The following is a 22,516-nucleotide window of genomic DNA, read 5'->3' on the forward strand; positions in this document are numbered from 1 at the left end:
CAGTTGACTTGTTGAAATTTTTTTCTGAGGAAATGTACCCAGTTACACAAAATGTTAGGTCACAATGTTTCATTTACACTACTGGCCATTAAAGTTGCTACACCAAGAAGAAATGCAGATGATAAATGGGTATTCATTGGACAAATATATTATACTAGAACTGACAAGTGATTACAGTTTCATGCAATTTGGGTGCATAGATCCTGACCCAGAACAACCACCTCTGGCCGTAATAATGGCCTTGATAGGCCTGGGCATTGAGTCAAACAGAGCTTGGATGGTGTGTACAGGCACAGCCGCCCATGCAGCTTCAACGCGATACCACAGTTCATCAAGAGTAGTGACTGGCGTATTGTGACGAGCCAGTTGCTCACCCACCATTGACCAGACGTTTTCAGTTGGTGAGAGATCTGGAGAATGTGCTGGCCAGGGCAGCAGTCGAACATTTTCTGTATCCAGAAAGGCCCGTATAGGACCTGCAACATGTGGTCGTGCATTATCCTGCTGAAATGTAGGGTTTCATAGGGATCGAATGAAGGATAGAGCCATAGGCTGTAACACATCTGAAATGTAACGTACACTGTTCAAAGTGCCGACAATGCGAACAAGAGGTGACCGAGACCTGTAACAAATGGCACCCCATACCATCATGCCGGGTGATACGCCAGTATGGCGATGACAAATACATGCTTCCAATGTGCGTTCACCGTGATGTCGCCAAACACAGATGCAACCATCATGATGTTGTAAACAGAACCGGGATTCATCCGAACAAATGACGTTTTGCCATTCGTGCACCCAGGTTCGTCATTGAGTACACCATCGCAGGCACTCCGGTCTGTGATGCTGTGTCAAGGGTAACCACAGCTATGGTCTCCGAGCTGACAGTCCATGCTGCTGCATACGTCGTCGAACTGTTCGTGCAGATGGTTGTTGTCTTGCAAATATCCTCATCTGTTGACTCTGGGATCGAGACGTGGCTGCACGATCTGTTACAGCCATGTGGATAAGATGCCTGTCATCTCGACTGCTAGTGATACGAGGCCATTGGGATCCAGCACGGCGTTCCATATTACCCTCCTGAATACACCGATTCCATATTCTGCTAACAGTCATTGGATCTTGACCAATGCGAGCAGCAATGTCGTGATACGATAAACCGCATTCACGATAGGCTACAATCCGACCTTTATCAAAGACAGAAACGTGATGATAAGCATTTCTCCTCCTTACATGAGGCATCACAACAACGTTTCACCAGGCAACGCTGGTCAACTGCTGTTTGTGTATGAGAAATCGGTTGGAAATTTTTCTCATGTCAGCATGTTGTAGGTGTCGCCACCGGTGCCAACATTGTGTGAATGCTCTGAAAAGTTAATCATTTGCATATCACAGCATCTTCTTCCTGTCAGTTAAATTTCGCGTCTGTAGCATGTCTTCATGGTGTAGCAATTTTAATGGCCAGCAGTGTACTATCACCTGCATTTGTCCTTTCCCCATTGTTTTCATTAGTTTACTCAGGAGCTGTTAAGAACACGATATATGTTCATATGACATTTTTGGTTCTGAGTCACCAGTACTATCACCTTCTGTACTGAAAGTAATGCAGAGTTAAAATGTTAAGATTTTCCTAGGAAAATCTGGTTTTCTGTTAATAGTCAAGTATTATTTATAAACTAACAGAGATTTCTTCCCAAGACAGCCATCATTGGTAAATGACTTATAACATAGTAAATAGCACTATTAGATTTTTTACTGACAAAGCTATTGTCTACACGTAAGGAAATGTAGGATATCTTAGCCAAGATTGTACATATGATGTGCTGAGTGGCACCTTTCCTCAAATGTAGACAAATGCAAAATAATGCACACAAACATGGGACAGTGTTTTATAGTATCAATATACACCATATGTGATAAAATAGTGAAGCCCATTACATTTTCTAAGAATGTAAAGGTATTACTAAGAAATAATATTATATGGAGGAATGTATGAAGTCAGTAATAGGGTAGGAACATTGAACACATTTTTAAAAAAAGACAGAGAAAAGAAAGTGAACCTAGTGAGAACTTTTTTAGAGTAGTACTTCAGTGTTTGGCATCTTTATCAAGTTGAACTGATGGAAGACATTGAAGTAATGGATATCTGTACTGCTATCTAAGTGTTTAGTAGAACCCATATCAAAGTGTAATGGAGTTCAGGAAACTTAAGTGGAAATTTTGGAATGAAGGGCATTATTGTTCTCACAAAACTGTTATTTGTGATGCACAGAGGAACAGTTTTGCTGCTCCAGTTTTTATAAAATAATGAAAATAACATAAAACAGATGAGATTGTGGAGCTATACAGTTTCCCTCACCTCATACATGAATGGTATAGGCCATGGAATGTATTGGTATGAAGGACGTTATACTGTACTCAGTACACTGGCTTTTTGAGGGCAGCTGTATCAATGCAACAGGAATCATTGATGACTGTACAGAGTAGTAATGTAGTCCAGTACATCATCTTACTGCCAACAATGGAATGAGTCACATGTGGCGGGTGACCAAACAAAATTTTATGTTCAACTGCTTGCTTCTTACTACTCGGTACATATCCAATCAAACATATCATATAGTACAGACACTGCTCCCAAAAAAGGATTTCAGATTTACATCGCTTCCACTGTTTGTGTGTGGCGTGAATACTTGCCTCAGGAGTTAAATTTGGCATTTTTCACTCACTTGTCTGGAGAGCATGGGATGTCATTATGTCTGATTGTTCCACAAAATGAAAGTAAATAAGAAAACAGATTAAATCTTCACCCATAAACATATACATAGTCATTTCTTAATTTTGTAGGAAAGTTCTGCTGGAATGTAAATACCTTGGAGTAAAGCAGACCACTCACTGAAAAGCAGAAGCACTGAGTTATCGACAGGTAACACAAAACTTGAATTTCCTTGCTTTCAGACTAAATCCTTTTTTGTAGCTGAACAGGAAGGGGGGAGGGGGGGAAGAAAACAAAACTTCACACAACACTGGCTGAATACTCAGTACCAGGATTGCAATTCGGCAGGTAGACTATGGTGGGGAAGTGTGGGGGTTGTGTCAGATGGGTTGGGTAGAGCGAGAGAGAGGGTAGAGGCATGAAGGAGGATTAGGAACGGGTAGCTAGTGGCTCAGAGGGAGGCAACCTCTTTGATGACTAGGAATGCTGGAAGGAGGTGCGACAGGTGTATGGGCTAGACATATGATGTACAGGTGTCAGGAGTCGGTGGGGAGCGGTGCATGATGATCATGAAGTGGAGAAATGAAGCTGGAGGGTTGATAGAACAGAGGAAGGGGAACCTGTTGATTGGGGGGTGAGAGGACAGTGGGCTAGCTGAGATTGAGGCCAGGACTGTTATGAAGCAAAAGCATTTGTTGCAAGGAAACTCCCATTTGTATGGTTCAGAAAGCTGGTGATGGAGGAAAGGATACAGATGGTCCAGGTCATGAAGCAAGCCACTGAAATCAAGTATGTTGTGCTCAGCTGCATGTTGTGCCACTGGATGGTCAATTTTATTCAGAGTCACAGTTTGGCAGTGGCCAGTAATTCTGGTGGACAGCAAGTTGGATGCTATACTAATATGAAAAGCAGTGCAGTGGTTGCAGCAGAGTTAGTATATAATATGGCTGCTTTCACTGCTTATGCCATCCCTCCCTCCAGTGGCCTAACCAAAAAATTCCCTTTTATAAATCCCACTCCTCCTTTCCAGAATCTGCCAGTCTCTATCCCTCACAAACCTAGAAACACATCTCCATGACACAGACACTGCAGAACCAGCTCTGCTCCCTCTGTAAGATACTGTACTGTGCAATCCTAAAAACATAATATATTGCCCTGCAGACAATGGCTTCTTCACTGTCATATTGAATCACAGTGAATGTCTGATAGAAGTGTTCTGCCAACTGTGTTGACTCCTCCACCTACAAGCTGTACCATAGTGATCCCATCGCAGATGTCCAACATTACCTCCAGTCCCTACTGAAATCTTTAGGCCTGCCTCAGAACCTCTCCCCTGAGCCCATCTCCCCCCTAACGCACTAACCTTCCATTTGCTCTCCAAAATCCATAAACCTAACACTCTGGGGCACCCCATTGTAGCTGGTTATTGTGCCCCTACTGAAAGAATTTCAGCTCTTTTAGACCAGCACCTCTAACCAATTGCCCAAAACCTAGCCTTTCACATCAACGACACTAACAACTTCCATTCTGGATCCCTATTTGTCACTGTGTATGTCACTCCCTTGTACTCCAACATCCTCATGCCCATGATCTTACCGGTATTGAACACTACCTTTCCCAATGTCCTTCAGACTCCAAACCCACCACCTCACTCCTCATACACCTTACTAACTTTAACCCACAACTATTTGTCATTGAAGGGAAGTTTTATAAACAAATCTGTAGCACAGTCATGTACACCCGCATGGTTTGCTCCAATGCCAATCTTTTTATGGCCCATCTAGAGAAGACCCTCCTAGCCTCCCAAAACACCAAACCACTAGTCTGCTTCAGATTCTTTGATGATATCTTCATGATCTGGACCCAGGGCCAAGACACTCTATCTTTGTTCCTTCACCATCTCAACACCTACTCTCCCATCCACATCACATGGTCCTCCTCATCCCAGCGTGACCTTCCTAGATGTTGACTTCCTCCTCTCTGATGGCTCCATTCGCACCTCTGTCCACATTCAACCCACCTACCACCAACAGTACCTGCATTTTGACAGCTGTCATCCATTTCACACAAAAACATCCCTCCCATATAGCCGGGCTACCCAGGGACAATGTATCTGTAGTGACAAAAACTCCCTTGCTCAGTATGCTGAGTGTCTCACCAAGGCCTTCACAGACAGGCACTATCCCCAATACCTAGTCTGCAAACAGATCTTTCATGCCATTTCTCCTCACAATCTCAATCCTCCTCCCAAAAACCAACCACAAAGGAGTGTCCTTTTCATCACCCAGTACTACCCTGGACTGGAACAACTGAACCATATCCTTCACCAGGACATGATGATGCCGTGAAATGAGGGACATCCTACCCGAGATTCTTCCCACTGCTCCTCCACAACATCCTAGTCCATACCTATGCCACTCCCAATCCCAACCCCTTGCCACAAGGATCATACCCCTGTGGAAGGCTCGGGTGCAAAACCTGTCCAATCCACCCAGCACTTCCTTCCAGTCCTGTCGCAGGTGTATCCTACCCCTTCGGGGGGCGGGCCACATGTGAAAACAACAATGTAATTTACCAGCTCTGCTGCAATCATTGCACTCATTGCACAGCTTTTTACATTAGTATGATTACCAACCAGCTGTCTACAAGGATGAATGGCCACCACCAAACTGTGGTCAAAAGCAAAGCAGACCAACTGCTGGCACAATATGCAACTGTATGTAACACGCTTAATTTCAATGGTTGCTTCACTACCCAAGCCATCTGGATCCTTCCCTCCACCACCAGTTTTTCTGAACTGTGCAGATGGTAGTTATCCTTACTACACATTCTCCGCTCCCGTAATCATCCTGACTTCAAACCTACGGTAACATACTGTCCCCACATCCTCCACCCAACAGTTTCCATCCCCTATGTCCTACCTTTTCCTCCCCATGCTCATCTCCCGCCCTGTTTCTTTGCAGCCCTCTGCTAATGCATCCACCTGTTTTTCCCCACTCCTCCCATTTTTTGTTCCTTTTTCCCCATCTCCCTGCCCCACATCCTCCTGACACTGAAACTGTTGGAGTTTAGTTCCAGCACACTCCACCAGACAGCATTTGTCTCTCCCCCCACTTGTACATTACTATCCCTTCCCCTTCCCCACCCCCTCCAGATGGTTGCTTGCATCCCACATGATGTTGCGATCCCTCCTGAGACAGTGGAGTAGGCAGTCAGGTGTGCTTGCTTTTTGTATGCATGCGTGCGTACTTGCGTGCGCACGTGTGTGTGTGTGTGTGTGTGTGTGTGTGTGTGTGTGTGTGTGTGTGTGTCTGCAACTTGATGTGTCTTCTTTACAGAAAATAGCAGTCTATCTTTTCCTAGTTTATCTAGTTTTAATACCCCCCCCCCCCCCCAAGCTGCTAAAATTCCACTTCCTCACGGTATTTGCCATAGAATAAGGCCAAAAGGTCATCAGAATAATATACAATGTGAGAATTGAAGGGATGCACAATGTCATTAATATATATTAGGAAAAAGAAATAACCAATAATGGAGCCCTGAGGGACTTCTTGTATCACTTTTTCACTTCAGGATTTGAAAGCTACAACCTAACTGTCAGGTTCATATATAATTTTGGTAAACTGTTTCCAGTAGATCTGGTATGGGGCTAGAAGTTTCATGGACGTGTGCCCTCAGTTTCTTTAACTTTAGTGGTTTGCTAAGTCAAAAGATTTGCTCCGGTCTAGAAATATACCAGCAGCATGTGTATCTTGTTCTGTGTGACTGTAATCTTCATGTAAGAATCATAATAACAGCAGTGGTCATGCTTAGAACCTTCTTAAATCTGTGCTTAGATTTGGTAAGCATTTTGTGTCTAGAGAGGAAATTAATGAGTTGAGATAGGACAATAGTTTCAAATATTTTACTGGAAATGGATATCAGTGACATCTTTCAGTAATTTGAAACTACTTCCTTACATCCCATCTTATGCACTAGATGAATTACACTTATTTTTAAGATATGTGAATATAATTTTTTTTAATATTATAGTTAATAAGGTAGGTTTAGTGGTCTCATTCGCACAGTTCTTTACCACTATGCTTGAGAAACTATCCCATCCAGACAAGTGGTAGTTCCTTAACTTTTGTATTGTATTAAATGTTTGTTGTCAGTTCATCTCCACAAATTCGAGCACTGCTCAATGTGTGATGTTATTTGGTGTCTCAGCCTTCAAATCTATAATGGAGGCTGGGTGGTGAGAAGGAGAAACAATATGCTTATTGAACAAATTAAGTAATGTCTTTGGATCTTTTACTAGATGACCTTCTTGAATTATGTTGACTTATTCAATGTTGTACAGTGTTTACTGATTAGTGTCTGGGATGCTTTATCTGTATTGGCTGAGTACGCAGTTGCATCATTGTTGAGCTGTTCTCTCCATTGTAAGAGGTTTGCCATAGAAGGTTTTTTTTAATTGAGCTTTTCCTGTTTTTTAATATACAAGTATACAAGATCAATATCATGTGTGTTCTGCTTTGACTGAATCAAATGTATAAGTTTCAGTCTAATAGTACTTTCTCTATGGCAGTATGTTAGTACCCTGGCTATTTCTTTGATAGGACAGCAGTAGTGAAAATGCCTCAACATTATTCTGTAAAACTCATCTCATTTGTTTTCAGAGCCTTCAGCTTGATAAATGGTGTCCCTCATCGCCTCTGCTAGCTTATTTTTGAAGTTCTTAGTTTGACACTATTCACAATCTGCTTCTGCTTGTATATTTTGGTTATAATTGATACATAACTTTAGTTATCAGTAGTACATCAAAACTTAGGTATCTGACAACTGGCAGTAGTTGTGTGAGTAATGAAAATAAACATTTCCGTACTAACACTGCTGTTTGCATATCTGTTGATCGTTGTATAATCTATCTGAGTAGAGCTTGACTCTTGCTCTAATGTCAGCAACTTCCTGTACATTATATTGCAGAAGTTTGCATTAATATTTAACTCTCCAACTATACCAAGGTTAGTGGTCAAATCTGTATTATGCTGTTAAGTCCATTCAGGTAGTAGAACACATCAGTATTTGGTGGGTGGTACCTTCCAGTGTCTTTATGTTTAGCTAACCCCTATGGCTGAATATTTGTTTGGAGCACAACACCAGTCATTTCTATTTTTCCTTTAGTGTACAGTTCAAGAAATGAGTTTCTTTTAACTGTAATATATTCACTAACAATTAGTGTCACCTACATCTTTTATGTTGTTTCCTGCATTGAGCATGTTTGTACGATATTGCACATTTTAGCCCATTATCCTAGATGCACTGAGCTCTCATGTTTACTTTTTGTTTTGTGTAAATCACAGAGCTTTAAGGTACTGGATTCTAAATCACGTGACTTATTACACAATCCATTCATACTGCACTGAAATTACTTTTCCTGTGTCAATTTACATGTCTGAAAGTCTTCTCCAGTATTACAAAGGGCTTAAGCAGTGGTCAGTAATACCCAGTGCAAAGATACCCTTTTGGTTCTATTTGTGCAGATTGGGCACTTGCACCTTTTGTAATACTTCAGACCATAGAAACTATATAAACATATTTTCTTTTAGAAATTTGTTGGCTGGAAGAAACTTGAGAGACCCTCTAGGTATACTGGTAATACTTTTTTTGTAGCTTGCAGTCACATAGCGTCAGCTTAATACAGTATACTGTATTATTTTCTGTCTGGTACACTTGACAACGCAAAAATTGGCTGGTGGAAATCACAGCCAGAACTGAGGTCCAGTGCAGGACTGACATGAATGAAATGCAACCTGCCATATTCTTCTGTGTACCTTAGGAACATGCAGATGAGGAAATATTACTTCAAAAGTTGTAGGAAACTAATCTTGTCATTATTCCAGATATGTCCTACTATTATCTACAGATATAGTGCCTGTTAACAGAAGTAATGTTTATAAATGGTCACTGCATGTCAAGTGTTAATTTCCTTGTGAGTTTCTTTTTCGGCCAGAAGACACACGTTCTTCTGGTTCAAGCAATATGTTTTCTATGATGCCCTCCATTATATTGTATGAAACACATTTTGATGATGTGCTGCTAATTTCCCACCGAAGTGGTGGAATTTTGGGTACAAATGAACAAGAATCACTTCTGATGGAGAATGATCTCCCTGGAGACAAAAAATTAAATTTATTGCCTCTTTTTAACATAATGCATGAGAATTGTTCAAACAGCTTCATTATACCTAACAACTTCATTATATCTAACACAGTTGTAGACCAATAGTCTGTTGCAGTGTGTTGAGTCTGCAGCTGCACCGTTCGTTCTGTAATAACCAATGAGAGTACCCAAGCTTGCAGTTGAGTCACATATTCATGTGACATGCCTAATCATCAGCAGGCTATTCGGGACCGTGTCAATACTCTTGTGGAGCAAGAGAATTTGACAGTGTCAGAGGCTGCAGCACAGTATGGCGCACTGTGCAATGGTGGATGAAACATTATTGAGATACTGGAGAATCCAATTGGCATCTAGGAACTTTACTTTGACATGTAACAGCACTTGTCCAGGATAAAGAGCTTCTCAATACATCAAGGCACAATCCTTTTTAAGAGTGGTGCAGTTGAAACAAACTACTACATTTGCTGGATCGGTGGATGTGGTTTGGCGCTGGCTTCAGGGTCTGGACTACTTAGCAAACATGTGGCTATCAAGAAGAGGCTCTATGATGATCATCACCAATTGGCATTTGCTGAGGACAGTGGGGCGGGATGAGTTTCCGTGGACATGGAGTGCTTCACACGATAGATGGTTGACTTGATGCTGCCCAGTATACCCATATTATGAGTAATAATATGCTCCTATCAGTGGAGTTATCTCCAGAGAGAGTATTCTGTTTCCAACAGGACCATTCCCCCACACATGTGTCAGGGATGATGCAGGAGTGATTTACAGAACAGACATTTCTCTTCTTGATTAGTCTCCATTTGCACCAGACCGAAACCCTATTAAAAATATATGGGCACAGATTAAATGAGTGAAGCAAGAAAGCTGACCTGACCCTCTCCCTCCCACCCCACCCCACCCCTATCCAACCTGCCAAGAACCTGTGATGACCTTGACCTTTGGAACATTGCTCTAGCTGCCTGGTAGGAGATGATGAGAGGATATGAGAGATTTATTGCCCACTGCAAAAGGCGACTGCAGACGGTCATTGAAGTTGAAGGCCTTCGGATGGGATATTAAATGGTAAAGAATCCACTCTTGCTGTGCCCTTTTGGTGGTTGAAAATATCTTAATAAGTACCGTGAACTGTTCATTCTAGTAATTTCGTAGTTCCTGCTGATTAAACAAGTTAATGGGACAAAAAAAAAAAAAAATATGCATAAGGCAAGATATGAACCAAACCTTGTTGCTAGGCAGTTGTCTGTTAGACCGCTGACTGTGCCACTGAGGAAACAACTACAGTATGCTACAGCTGCCAACATTCAGATACTTCTTATTGCTCTTGACTCCACACCACGAAATGAAGTGACATTACTAAGTCTGCAATGCTACGAATGACATGGTGCTATTTTTGTTTATGTTTATAAGGATGCTTTCTTATTCTGAATGTCAAAAAGGTGTTAATCCGTCTACTACAATCACAATTACAAGTGTTCTTTACTGTTATGAGCAGATCTGTACAGCCTTTAATGTGGTTGGCTCGTGTGTAACATGGTGGGTACTTCAAATTTCAGCCACTGCCATTTTTTGTGCTGATAAGTGTACTTCCAAAATTTCAAAACTGTTCATTCATCCACATATCATGTTCCATGAATCCCATAATGAGGAGGAGCATTCAGGGGTTTGGAATGAGTCAACTTGTACATAAACAGGCAGCAGTAGTAGCCGCACCTCGCTGCTTTTGTAAAGTGTACGGGCAAAAAAACGACTAGCATATAATGAGAATTATGGTAATTACTTGCAACTTGGAGAACTAGCTTCTTCAGCCACAGCAGCATTAGTGGTAGAAAAGAGATATGTTTCAAATTTGTTGTCATAATCTTGTGTAATTATATTATTACTGAAATTTGTATTTTCGTATTATCTTATATTTTAAAAAAAGAACTTTAAATGTTTTTCAGGGAAAACAGCGCCATCTTAAACCTACCAGCCGCTCAATTTGTAAAGCATACCGCAATAAACTGTGCCGCAGCTTGCTTGATTTCTTGAAGAAGGGAAATACAAAAAAGAATCCCGAATTGATACACTTACTGATGCGGAGTTTTAATTTAACTTTGACTAACAGCCTCAGTAGAAACAAAGAGAAGCAACTCAGTCATTCTGTAAAATACTTGGATTTGTTTGTTCAAAATGCTGTACGTATGTTCATATTTTTTATTTAATTTGGTTTTAGTACTTGAACTTTGGTTTTATTTACTTGTGCATGTCACTAAATGTGCTCATTGAATTTGGTAAACTTGTTGTCATTGATCTTACTACTGTGGTATTGAGAGCTTCATATGTCTTTTTTTTTCACAAGTTTTTTCAGCTGACTCAGCTCATTACTTTTTTTGTGTTTCTGTGCAACACATTTTATTTCTTGTCATTGTGAAATAGTTTTGAGGCAGAATATTTATTCAACAAGTTTGTTGATATGGCTGTTTTCTGCAGGAAGTAAAAAAAAAAATATTCATAGAGCATGCACTTCCATTTCACTTATGAAAAACTGACACAGGTAAAGCAGGGAAAAAATGTGGATAGAAGATTTATTTCTTAATGTGATCTCTCAGATTTTCTCTGCATGATTGGCTGTCATTGTGCTTCCTGGTATTCTACCAAGTTGTCGTATCCATTTTATGCACAATATTTCGACAACTGCCCCAACCCTCTTCTTCGGATACTGTCTGTTTGGCTGTTATGTGTATTCTCTGCATGTACTTCAACCAGATTGTGTTCTTTTTTATGCTTATCAGGAAATTTTCTTTTTGTGTGTCATGTGGATAAAATAGCAAAAGTAATTAATGTGTAGTGTTTGTATTGTTTTTAACTGCATCCCGCTACCTGCTTAGATGAGCCATCTGAAATGAGTAATGATTCTCCTTGACTCCACATTATGTAGAAGGGCAAATTTGAATACTCACTGGTAGGGCATATCAGCCAAAGTGAAATAATTATCTTCAGTCTCTGTTTCACAACTCATGTTACTTCCTGCCCCCTAATGCCAGCTCCTCTGAATTGTTGAAATTGCTCTGTAACATATGTCTCATCTTCCTGTTATGAATCTTTAGCAGGCTCCTCTCCAGTGCTACTTTTAATTCTGGTGACCTTCTTTCATGAGATCATCGTATTTTCTAGAAAGTGCACTGAGAGGTGCTCTCTCTCTCTCTCTCTCTCTCTCTCTCTCTCTCTCTCTCTCTATTAAGGAGTATAATGGACCTATAAATAGAAGTTACCTACTAATTCTTATCCGTGTATATTGAAATTGCTGCAGTAGATTTAACACTTTCAGAGTGATAAAAAGGACAGCACACAATTTTAATTCTGCATCAGAGACTTTATAATAATCATCTAGAAACATTGTAGTAGTCACAGCACTTACTGTTATTTGCAGAAATAATTATCCCCATCTTATTACAGGTTGTAAGTCTGAAACTAATGCCGGTGCGTAATATACAAATTTAATTTGGGAGTAAATCTGATGCATCGTTAATTGTTTATTATTAGTTACTATGTTAACTGACACTGTTAGGAAATATTAACGGATTGGTGCTGGTGATACCATACATGTCATCTTTTGGGGCCAGCTGCACCATTATTTTTATGTCTTCCGATTCATTTGTTCCTTGGTAATACTCTTCCAGTTTTTTTTTTTTTTCAATTATTCGTGTAATGGTTTATGTTTTGTGCTTAACTAATGGTTGTATGCCACACTTTCTTTACTGGATTGACTACTTTTTTTTCAGTTGTCCAGTGCTAAGAACTCTGGCCCTCAGACAGAAGATGCCATTGCGTTGCTCTCCACAGTCCTTCGTCATCGCAGTAGGTTGGGGCGTTTTCTCCCTGCAGATTTTGTAACTACAGCTTGGTCAAAAGTTACAACAGATACTGCTATATCTGTAGACAATGCACAGCTTCTACTGGAGAGTGCCACATTGGAGGAGTATACACACATTATTCAGAGTCTTGCATCACAGACTGTGAGTAAAAGTCTGTTTCTTTATGGTGCATACTTGGGACATTAGTTTGCAGTTGCTTATAATATATCCTATTTTACAGTATTGTATTGATGGAAAAGACTCATATAATATTTAGTGCATGGTTCTGATAATCATAGCTCATGTGAATAATAATTAAATGAATCTTACTAAAAAGGGAAGAGTGTCAATGAAGTATGAATGATTTATTTTTCAAATGATGGACAAAGAAATAAACTTGCAGTTTGATCATTGCAACTGATTTAATGTCCTGATGATGAAAAAACTGGAGGAAAAAAAAAATGTAAACTTAGCTTCAGTCCAAAGGTTGGTCTGAACAACACAATGCTTTACTAGCATGCCCCAGTTTTCTTTACAAACTGTTATTCATGAAATAAAACAATCTACATAATAACACTACAGTAGTGAGAATGAACTCAGTTCATATGTTGTGCAGTGTAAAGCCTGTACGGTTCAGTCTTGAATATGAAAATTTTTTCTATACATTAATGAAATGAATACACATTGCAGTTTTTTTTCTTCAATTTATAGTTTGCAAATGATTAAATTTGAAAAGATACTTCTAGTCCACAACAGGATTTTTTTCAATCTGACAGTCTTTGTAATGTTAGTACATACTGACATTTCAGTCCTTGTAAGAGCATAGTCTAAGTGGCACTCAAAAAGTTCATGATGATTTTCTCATATTTGTTGCATGTGTAAATGAAGCTTACACACTTTCGCACAGCTTCATAAGTACTGAAGGTAGGACTTTTCAATGTTATTGTCATTTTTCTTTTATTGATATATTTTTTGTATTTTTGAGAATCCAGATTCTTACTCATCTTACATCTAATTCATTATATGCAATAACTCCTCCACTTCTGTAATATTATTTTGTAATGAGAATTAAATATAGGATCTGCAGTTCCTTTCTCAATTTGCCTGATGACATCTGTTTTATTTTTGTTTGTTTATTTATTTATTTTATTTTAGGAAAGTAGGTTCATGGATATAATTAATGTCTGCCACAGTTTTGATAGACTTTATATGAACTAATGAAATATATTATTATTGTTAATTATACTCAGTAAAATATGTTGTCATTTGGCTCTATTTCAGAAAACAGCTGTTGCGTTATGTTCATCAGATGACATAGACAGATGCCTCGTCCTTTGGTCGTCGGTGATAAAAAGTAATTTGAGCAGTGAAAAGAACAAAATAAGATGTACAACTCTGACCAATGTACTACAGCTTCTATTTTCATTTGTTTCTCTAAAAGTACCTGATACCTGCAAAAGAGACCTCCTGAAATTTTTTGAAGTTGCTATTAATTATAACAAAGAGGTAATCAGTTCATCACTTCATATTTGAGTCATTATTATAGATCTATCATAGGAACTGAATTATTATTATTGGGAGGATGCGGGGAGGGGGTGGAGGTGGGGGGGGGGGGGGGGGGGGGGTGGCAGATTGCCCTGTAAAGTTTAATTCTGGTGATTTCTGCGAGCAGTTATTCTATAACACTATGACAATTCCCATTTAGTGCTTTTGTTTTTTCATTTGTTTTGTTTCTAGTTCTCATGCGAAACACATATTTGACAAGTTGTTGTTTTGTGTCTTTACTCCTGGAAGTAAATAGAAATGACTCGCTTTTGAGGACGCACTACAGAGAGATGTTAAATAAGAATGAGAGGAAAATGTGATTTCAGGACTGGTGTTTGAAAAGGAGTTTGAAAGCAAATCGGAATGGGAGGTGAATCTTGAATACACCATTTGTAATAATTTTCATTGCCAAAAATACACAGAGAAATTTTGTTAATTAAATGTTGATGAAACTATGCCTTCCTCACTCCATTTTTCACTGGTCTTTCTCATTAGTTTATTTTATTTTAATGCAAATACTTCAGCTATACAGATAAATTTCACAGTGTTAGCATAATACAACTCATCACTATCACACCCTATCCTCTTCATACATTGTTCTCACTTCCAACTTCTGTTTCTCTCCTCTTACCGCTTGCAAGCCCCACGGGGGGTCCCAACCCAGGTTCACCCCAGTCCAGACATAAAACCCAAATCTTGCCCCCCTATAATTGAAATCTTAATTGTGTTAATAGTCACCTATAATACACAAATGACTTTTTATGATACTTTCTCCTAATTTTGATGCAGAGGGAGGAAGGAAAGGGAATCACAGAATAAATCTTCCATGCCAACTCGTATTCTGGAGGAAATCACCTTCTGCTGCTCTACTTTCATCTGTGCAAGTTCTACATCTTCTTTTATTAATAATTTCAGTTCACTGTTCTCTGTAAGTCATTTCTTGTGACAATGTAACATATAAACCCATGTGTCAATGTGGTACTGGGACTGGGAATAGGGACGAGGGAAAGAGAGACAGTGAATGTGAAAATGAAATGGCCAAAGGGCTAGAATTGTGCATGGCCAGCCACCATAGATGAGAGGTAAACACAGAAAAGCACTTTTCAGTCTATGTTAGTAATAATGTTACACTAGGAATGAGTAAGGAAAGGCTAACAGTTTTTTTTTTTTTTATTTTTTTATTTTTGGAACAGTGGAAGATCCAGGATGGAATGTAACAATATTATGAAAAGGATAGTTGCTACTCACCATATAGCAGCAATGCTGAATCACAGATAGGCACAACAAAAAGACTGTCAGAAAGTGAGCTTTTGGCCAAAGATGGGAGAGACAACCAGGTGGGGGTAAGGAGGAGTCTGGGGCAGGGAGAGGGAGGATAGCAGGATAGTGGTTGAGGACGGCAAAGTGCTGCTAGTGGGAGCATTCAGGTACAGGGTGGAGAGCAGGGCAGCTAGGTGCGGTCAGTAGGTTAGACGGAGGGTGGGGAAGATAGGGGGGCAGCAGAGAGGAGAGAAGTAAAAAGACTGAGTGTGTTGGTGGAATAGAGGGCTGTGTACGGCTGGAATGGGAGCAGAGAAGGGGCTAGGTGGGTAAGGACAATGACTAATGAAGCTTGAGGTCAGGAGTGTTATGGGAACATATGATATATTGCAGGGAGAGTTCCCACCTGCACAGTTCAGAAAAGCTGGTGTTGGTGGGAAGGATCCAGATGGCACGAGCTGTGAAGCAGTCATTGAAATGAGGAACGCCGTGTTCATGGGAAAGTACTGTTATTGTGGAAAATACTGAATGTTCACCTGCATGACCAAATCCCTGGTCAGAATGTGACTTGCATGCTTACAGTTTTCCCTACGTGCTCCTGAATGGTTCATCAGAGACTACTGATCATTATGACACTAGATTCCACATCAGTATATCTGGTGGTTTTCTGATTCCTTTTATTACTATATCCCGTCTGTACCTTTTCCACTACGATCCCAGGCCCAAGCGCAATCCTACTCTTACATTTTGTAAATATGTTCTCCCTCAGTTCCACATGTAAATCGAAACCATATAACGTGTCAATGAGAATAAACCCAACTCTCCATACATTAATAACTCTTTTCATCAAACAGTTCAACTAAATCAGCATCAATTACTATATGACAAAAAATAAATAAATAAATAAAACTTTTTAAACATTCTACAAAATTCATTTATATATTTCTTACAGCATTCAGGCTGTAGTTTTGATCTAAATTGAAACAGTCTCCCAAATAGATCATTACATACAGTAAGTTTAAAATAACTTTATGCTTCTGTTTTCTCAATGTCCACCAACAAATACAGTGAATCAAACAGTGAATCTATCTGTCCTTGAACTTTTTCTTCAGTCAGATTATTTACATTTACCTCCAATGTTGTAAAAGGGGACTCATTTCTTTGAAACATTTAGTCTTGCGCTGCTATCTGAAATTTGTTTCTGTTGTTCTGCAAATTCTCATGTAGTACATTCTTTAATTTGTTTCGTATCCATATTTACATTGTTCATTTACTTCATTCCTCACTCAATCACAATGGTTAATTACCTCAGAATGTAAATCGCGTTCTAAGTGAGTGTAGTGGATGTTTTAATTCTAAAAGGGTGAGTCAAATGAAAACCTTAAATTTGTAATGACAAATCAAAATTTCGGACCATTTTCCTGTAAGTTGGTAAGTGCGCTACAAACAGCATGCAGAATGGCCTGTAGGTGGCAGCATAGTGCAGATGCACACATACTGTCGCAGTATTAATATAAAGATGGCTGCCCCTGTTGCGACTTTCACCAAGGAAGAACAGCGTTCTGTTGTTCAGTTTTTGCGTAGTGAAGGTGTGAAACCTACTGAAATTCATCGTTGAATGAAGGTTCAGTACGGTGATGCATGTTTGTCACAGCAGCAAGTCTACAAATGAAGTAGGAAGTTCGCAAATGGTGTGACTTCAGTGGAAGATGCTCCTCGTCCAGGTCAGGCACTACGAATTGTGACTCCACAGAACATTGCAGCAGTTGAAGCCATAGTGAAGGAAAACTGCCGAGTGACACTGAATGACATTGCAGCATGTTTACAGTCATGGGTCAGCACACCACACTGTGCATGATGTTCTCCAGTTTCACAAAGTGTCTGCAAGATGAGTGCCACGGCAGTTGACTCCTGAAATGAGAGAACGACCTGTTTATGCTTGTGAAGAACTTCTTCGGTGCATTGAACAAGAAGGTGATGGCTTCCTTGCAAGAATCATTACTGGGGATGAACCCTGGGTTAACTTCCACCAACCGGAAACCAAGAGAGCAAGCAAGGAATGATGCCATTCTTCATCACCAAAATCAAAGAAGTTTCGAACAGAACCATCAGCAGGGAAGGTTATGCTGACTCTCTTTTGGGACGAAAAAGGCGTTACTTTGGAGCATTACATGCCCAGAGGGACCACTTTCACCAGTGCATCATACACAGGTCTCCTAAAAATCATCTGCAGCCTGCAATCAAATCAAAGTCACGTGGATTGCTGTCAGCAGGTGTCCTTTTGCAACATGGCGATGCAAGGCCCCACACTGCCCGTACAACAGTTGCAACAATCACAGACCTGCGTTTTGAGTTTCTTCCTCATCCATCATACTCACCAGACCTTGACCCAACTGATTTCCATATGTTTTGACCACTCAAAGACGCAATGGGAGGAAAGAAGTTCCGTTCTGATGAGGAGGTACGCCATGCGGTGCATGAGTGGTTGCGCGGACTACCAAAAGAATTTTTTTCTAAAGGAATTTATGCACTTTGTAAGTGCCGGAGGACTTGCATTGAGTGGGGGGGGGGGGGGGGGGGGAGATTATGTTGAAAAGTGATACAGCTTTGTACCACTTCTGCACAATAAATAATATTTTTAAAAAAATATTTAAGGTTTTCATTTGACTCACCCTCATAGTATGTTTCAGCTTACCTGAGCCTTTTCTTGACATGGCTCAGCAATATTTTCTTCAAACTTCTTAATCTGTTGATATACCCTCTCATAAGTTGTACGTAATTTGTCAGTTAGTGTAGTAGTTAACTGTCCTACAGTAGCATTTATCTGAGTAAAAGTGTTTTCAAACCTAACACTTTGAGCATTTAAATTAACATTGGTTTGTTCTTTCACTGTTTTCAGATCAGTCACTAGCTGTCCCATTTTGGCATTTAGGTCAGAAATACCTCATAAAATTGCTTCAATCCATCTTGTTAAAACTGTCATGAAGTGCAAATAATAATACTTGAATCATACTTCCCCAGTTCACAATAATTACCAACACTTGCTTTGTAAATCACTTCTTAAAATTACCTCGGTTCTCTTTCAACATAATGCAATATCGTGTAAGACGGAAAAAATAAAATACAACTCACCTCGCTATGTTGTGCAGCATGCTGCATCATAATGTGAACTGCAGTGCACCATCTTATCTGTCGGTGACGCTGTGATGTAGTTGTGGAACTGTCTCCCACACTGCAAATTTCTGTGCAGTTTATTGGTCAGTCATTGCGATTATTTGCTGTCTGTCAAAGCAGATGGCTGTCAATCTTCCATTTCATCATCTTAAAAAAATCATCTTTGTTAGATAAAATGCTGTGACTTTTAATTGCATGTCATCAGCTACAAATTTCTTTTTAATAACTGCTCTTTAGAATGTAGATTAACATGTGCTCTTCCTTTCTACAGTGAATTGTTCATTTGGTTGCCAGTGGTAATGCCACAATCTCATGATAATTCTTCATGTAAAGTGGGTTATTCTTCTTAAATACTTTCGTCTAATGATCTCCCCTACCAGTTTTTGTTTTGTATTTTCTGCTTTTATCACACATAATGCCATACATTAGTCTCATTCAAAGTTTAAGTTTCCGTTACGCTTCCAGCCATCAACTTGATCCATGTCCTGCTCTTGATGTCACAAATGTGGTGTACTGGCATTGAAATATTAATTCAGTTCTTCTTACATTTATTCTTGACCTGGATACCCTTTGGCTCTCATATTTCTGATCAATTGGTAGTTGTGGTGCTATTAAAGACTGTTACACTACATTTTTAATCACTACCGCATAACCAATGCAGTCCACCTTGAATTAATAACACATGTATTGACTTCTCCATTATATATGCAAGAAATTACGGCAAGACGTACTGACAGTGCTCAACATCAACCGTAGAATGAATCTCAGAAATCATATTTCATTTGTTTCTCACAGCTTAATTCTCCACTGTTAATGTATATTTTCCGCATCTTCAAGACAGGCCAGTGATTGCTGGAACTTATATTTTCATGTCCAGGCAGGTACTCCCTCTCTCGAAGTTACTGCAATTGCTGTCCTATATTGAAGACGTGCATCGTGCCTCAACATGGCTCATCCACATGCAAATAAAAATAACGGCAGGTACTCCCTCTCTCGAAGGTACTGCAATTGTCGTCCTACGTTGAAGACGTGCATCGTTCCTTAACATGGCTCATCCACATGCAAATAAAAATAACAATACTATACAATACCTGTACCTTTATATTCAATAGTTCATTTTCTATCTTAATTGCGAATATCATATACTGATAAGAAAGCATATGGATGCACATCACTTTTTTAAAATGATAAGTGCTAGCTCGGTACTGTTACAAGAGCCCCACTGTTTTCAGAGTGTGCTGTGCTTTTTCATGCCAGTATACTTATTAATAAGTGGTTTAAATTATACCACTTGGTGTACGGGCATTTGAACACTTCTTTTTCCTAGGCTGTATTTATTTAGACTTGTGCCATAACATATGCATGAAAATGGCTGTGTATTCACAAATTGTGCTACCGTTTGTATTGGCCTACAAACTGTGCTGCCATAAGTGAACCTGTCAAACCATCAAGTACAGTAAACCTACACGAACAGTAGCACATTGTGTGAATACACTGTCGCCTTCATGCATGTGTCACCTTGTTCTAATCAATCTGTTCAGATACTGCAGTATGTGGCATTGCAGTATTCTCACAAAAAAACGGAACTCTGTTTTTGTTTAGAGTCATATGTGTACTTTATGTTAATATATGGTATATCTAAAGTAAGAATTGTTGCTGATGAAACTGATACGAAAGATTTAATAAAACATGCTTGAGTTGTTGCTACCAGTAGTTTAGATAGTGCCCTGTACTTCAAATCCATTTGTATTTTTAATATTAGTCTCTAACATTCCATGTACCAGATGGTTCTAATTAAAATGCAGCTTCTCTTGGATATGCAGTATGGGCTGTAATTGTCATATGGCAGTGGAACTTGATAGATATGCTAATGTGTAATTGATTTACACTAGAAAAAAATTAGTTCCAATTTTGGCCATTAGGTGCAAATCTGTCTGTGTACAGCATCTTTTCTACATCTCTGATGAACAAATTGTGTAAGCAGCAGTTAATAATAAAATCAGTGTGTATGCCTTTCTTACTTGTTTGACCTTTTCTGCCCATGTACCATTCCTAATATATTACATATGGGAACATTTCTATGAGTCTTTCTTGCATTTGCAGCACCAGGTTTGCGCCTGGTATGGATATGACATGTAATGCATGATGGAGCAGAAAAAATACTGTTTTTCAGTTATATATTAATGTTAAAATGCATTGCTTGTGCATAAATGTATTTTAACCTGTTGTTTTATTCATCTTCCAGGTGCAGCTTGTACCAGTAGTTCTGGATCTCTGCCTGACAATAGTTTTACGAGCTGAATTATCATTGATTGGCAGTGTGTCTGAGATGGTAGACATTTCAGATATGTGCCTACAGCTGCTTATGGCAATGATGATAAAATGGGAGGTTCATGTCATGGATCGTGTGCCACTTTTGCTTCTATGTGTGAGAAATTTGATTTCTGCAATTGCTGAAAGAGCGGATGTCACATGTAATCACGAGTATTCTGTGTCGGAATTGACAATGTTAGCTACATGCTGCCACAAACTTGAAAAGTGAGTGACATTTTAATGTTATCTGTACCAAACCAGGTTTTATGAATGATGTGTTGGGTCTGACTTTCTCACATCTAAATTGTGAAAACTATGTATTTCAACTTATTACTTCAAAATTATATTCAGATACAAATATATTAGAATGTAAATTATTCAGGAGAATAGTAGAGATGTTGAGTCATCCAAAGGCACACCAACAAGACTGAAAATTTGGATGACACCTCAAAGAGAGGCAGCAAGTATACAGTATAGGAATTCATGGCAGAGATGCTGCAGGTGAACTTAGTCAACAGAATTGGTGGATTTGTGCAGCAGACAATGGGGATGATGTGGGTGGGTGGGTGGGGGGGGGGGGGGGGGTCAGAAAATGGGAGACGATGTGGCTGCAGGGGATTGCCTGAGGTTGAGGTCAGGAATAAAGAGAACGAAGGATGTTTTGCATGGGTATCTCCCATTTGTGTAGTTCAGAAAGGCTGATGGTATGGGCAGGGATCCATATGCCACTGTTTGTGAAGCAACCATTGAAACTGAGCATGTTGCGTTCAATGGTATGCTCTGCAACTGAGTATCGAATGCTGCGCTCGGCCACAGTTTAGCAGTGGCTATTACTTTGGGTGGATAGTTTGTTGGTGGTAATGCCCACCTAAAATACCGTGCAGCAATTGCAGCAGAGCTGGTATATGACATGGCTGCTTCAAGAATGGCCCTGCCTCTGTTGGGATAGGATAAGGCTGTGACTAGACCAGAGTACGATGTGCTGAGTGTTTGAATTGGACAGATCTTGAACCTGGCTCTTCCACAGGGGTATGACCCATGTGGCAAGGCTTTGGGATAGGGTGTGGCATAAAGATGTATGTGATGGATGGGTAGCAGACTATCACTTTAGGACGGATGTGAAGAGTTGTGGGTAGGATGTCCATCATCTCAGGGCACAATGATAGCTAGTGAAAGCCATGATGAAGGACATGCTCTTGTCAACCAGCACCTCCAATCAATTGCCTACAGCATATCCTCATATAATTATAGATACAAACTGCTCCCGTTACTGACTCTTGACCATGCCCACCCCATTACCATCTGGATCGCTATTCGCTAGTGTTGATTCTACCTCCCTGTACACCAACATCCCCTTTGCCAATGGCCTTGCTGCTATTCAGCACTACCCCTCCCAATGTCCTCCTTGCTCGAAGCCATATGCGTCTACCCAATTACATCCTCGCATGTACTTACTTTCCCTTTGAGGGGAAGACACATTTTAAAAAATCTGCAGCATAACCATTGA

The 22,516-nt window shown here is 39.8% G+C and overlaps 1 protein-coding gene across 2 annotated transcripts in view; it reads left to right on the top strand.

Moving 5' to 3' along the window:
• Positions 1-22,516, top strand: part of LOC124777175 — a 141,299-nt gene that overhangs the window by 84,977 nt on the left and 33,806 nt on the right. For both annotated transcript variants that reach the window (XM_047252484.1, XM_047252483.1), the window contains exons 9-12: positions 10,825-11,058; positions 12,646-12,879; positions 13,999-14,223; positions 20,942-21,234. In XM_047252484.1, coding sequence (XP_047108440.1) covers positions 10,825-11,058; positions 12,646-12,879; positions 13,999-14,223; positions 20,942-21,234 — 986 coding nt within the window. The remainder of the gene's footprint in view (positions 1-10,824; positions 11,059-12,645; positions 12,880-13,998; positions 14,224-20,941; positions 21,235-22,516) is intronic.

The sequence above is a fragment of the Schistocerca piceifrons genome, chromosome 2 (assembly GCF_021461385.2).
Source record: "Schistocerca piceifrons isolate TAMUIC-IGC-003096 chromosome 2, iqSchPice1.1, whole genome shotgun sequence".
Lineage (NCBI taxonomy): Eukaryota > Metazoa > Arthropoda > Insecta > Orthoptera > Acrididae > Schistocerca > Schistocerca piceifrons.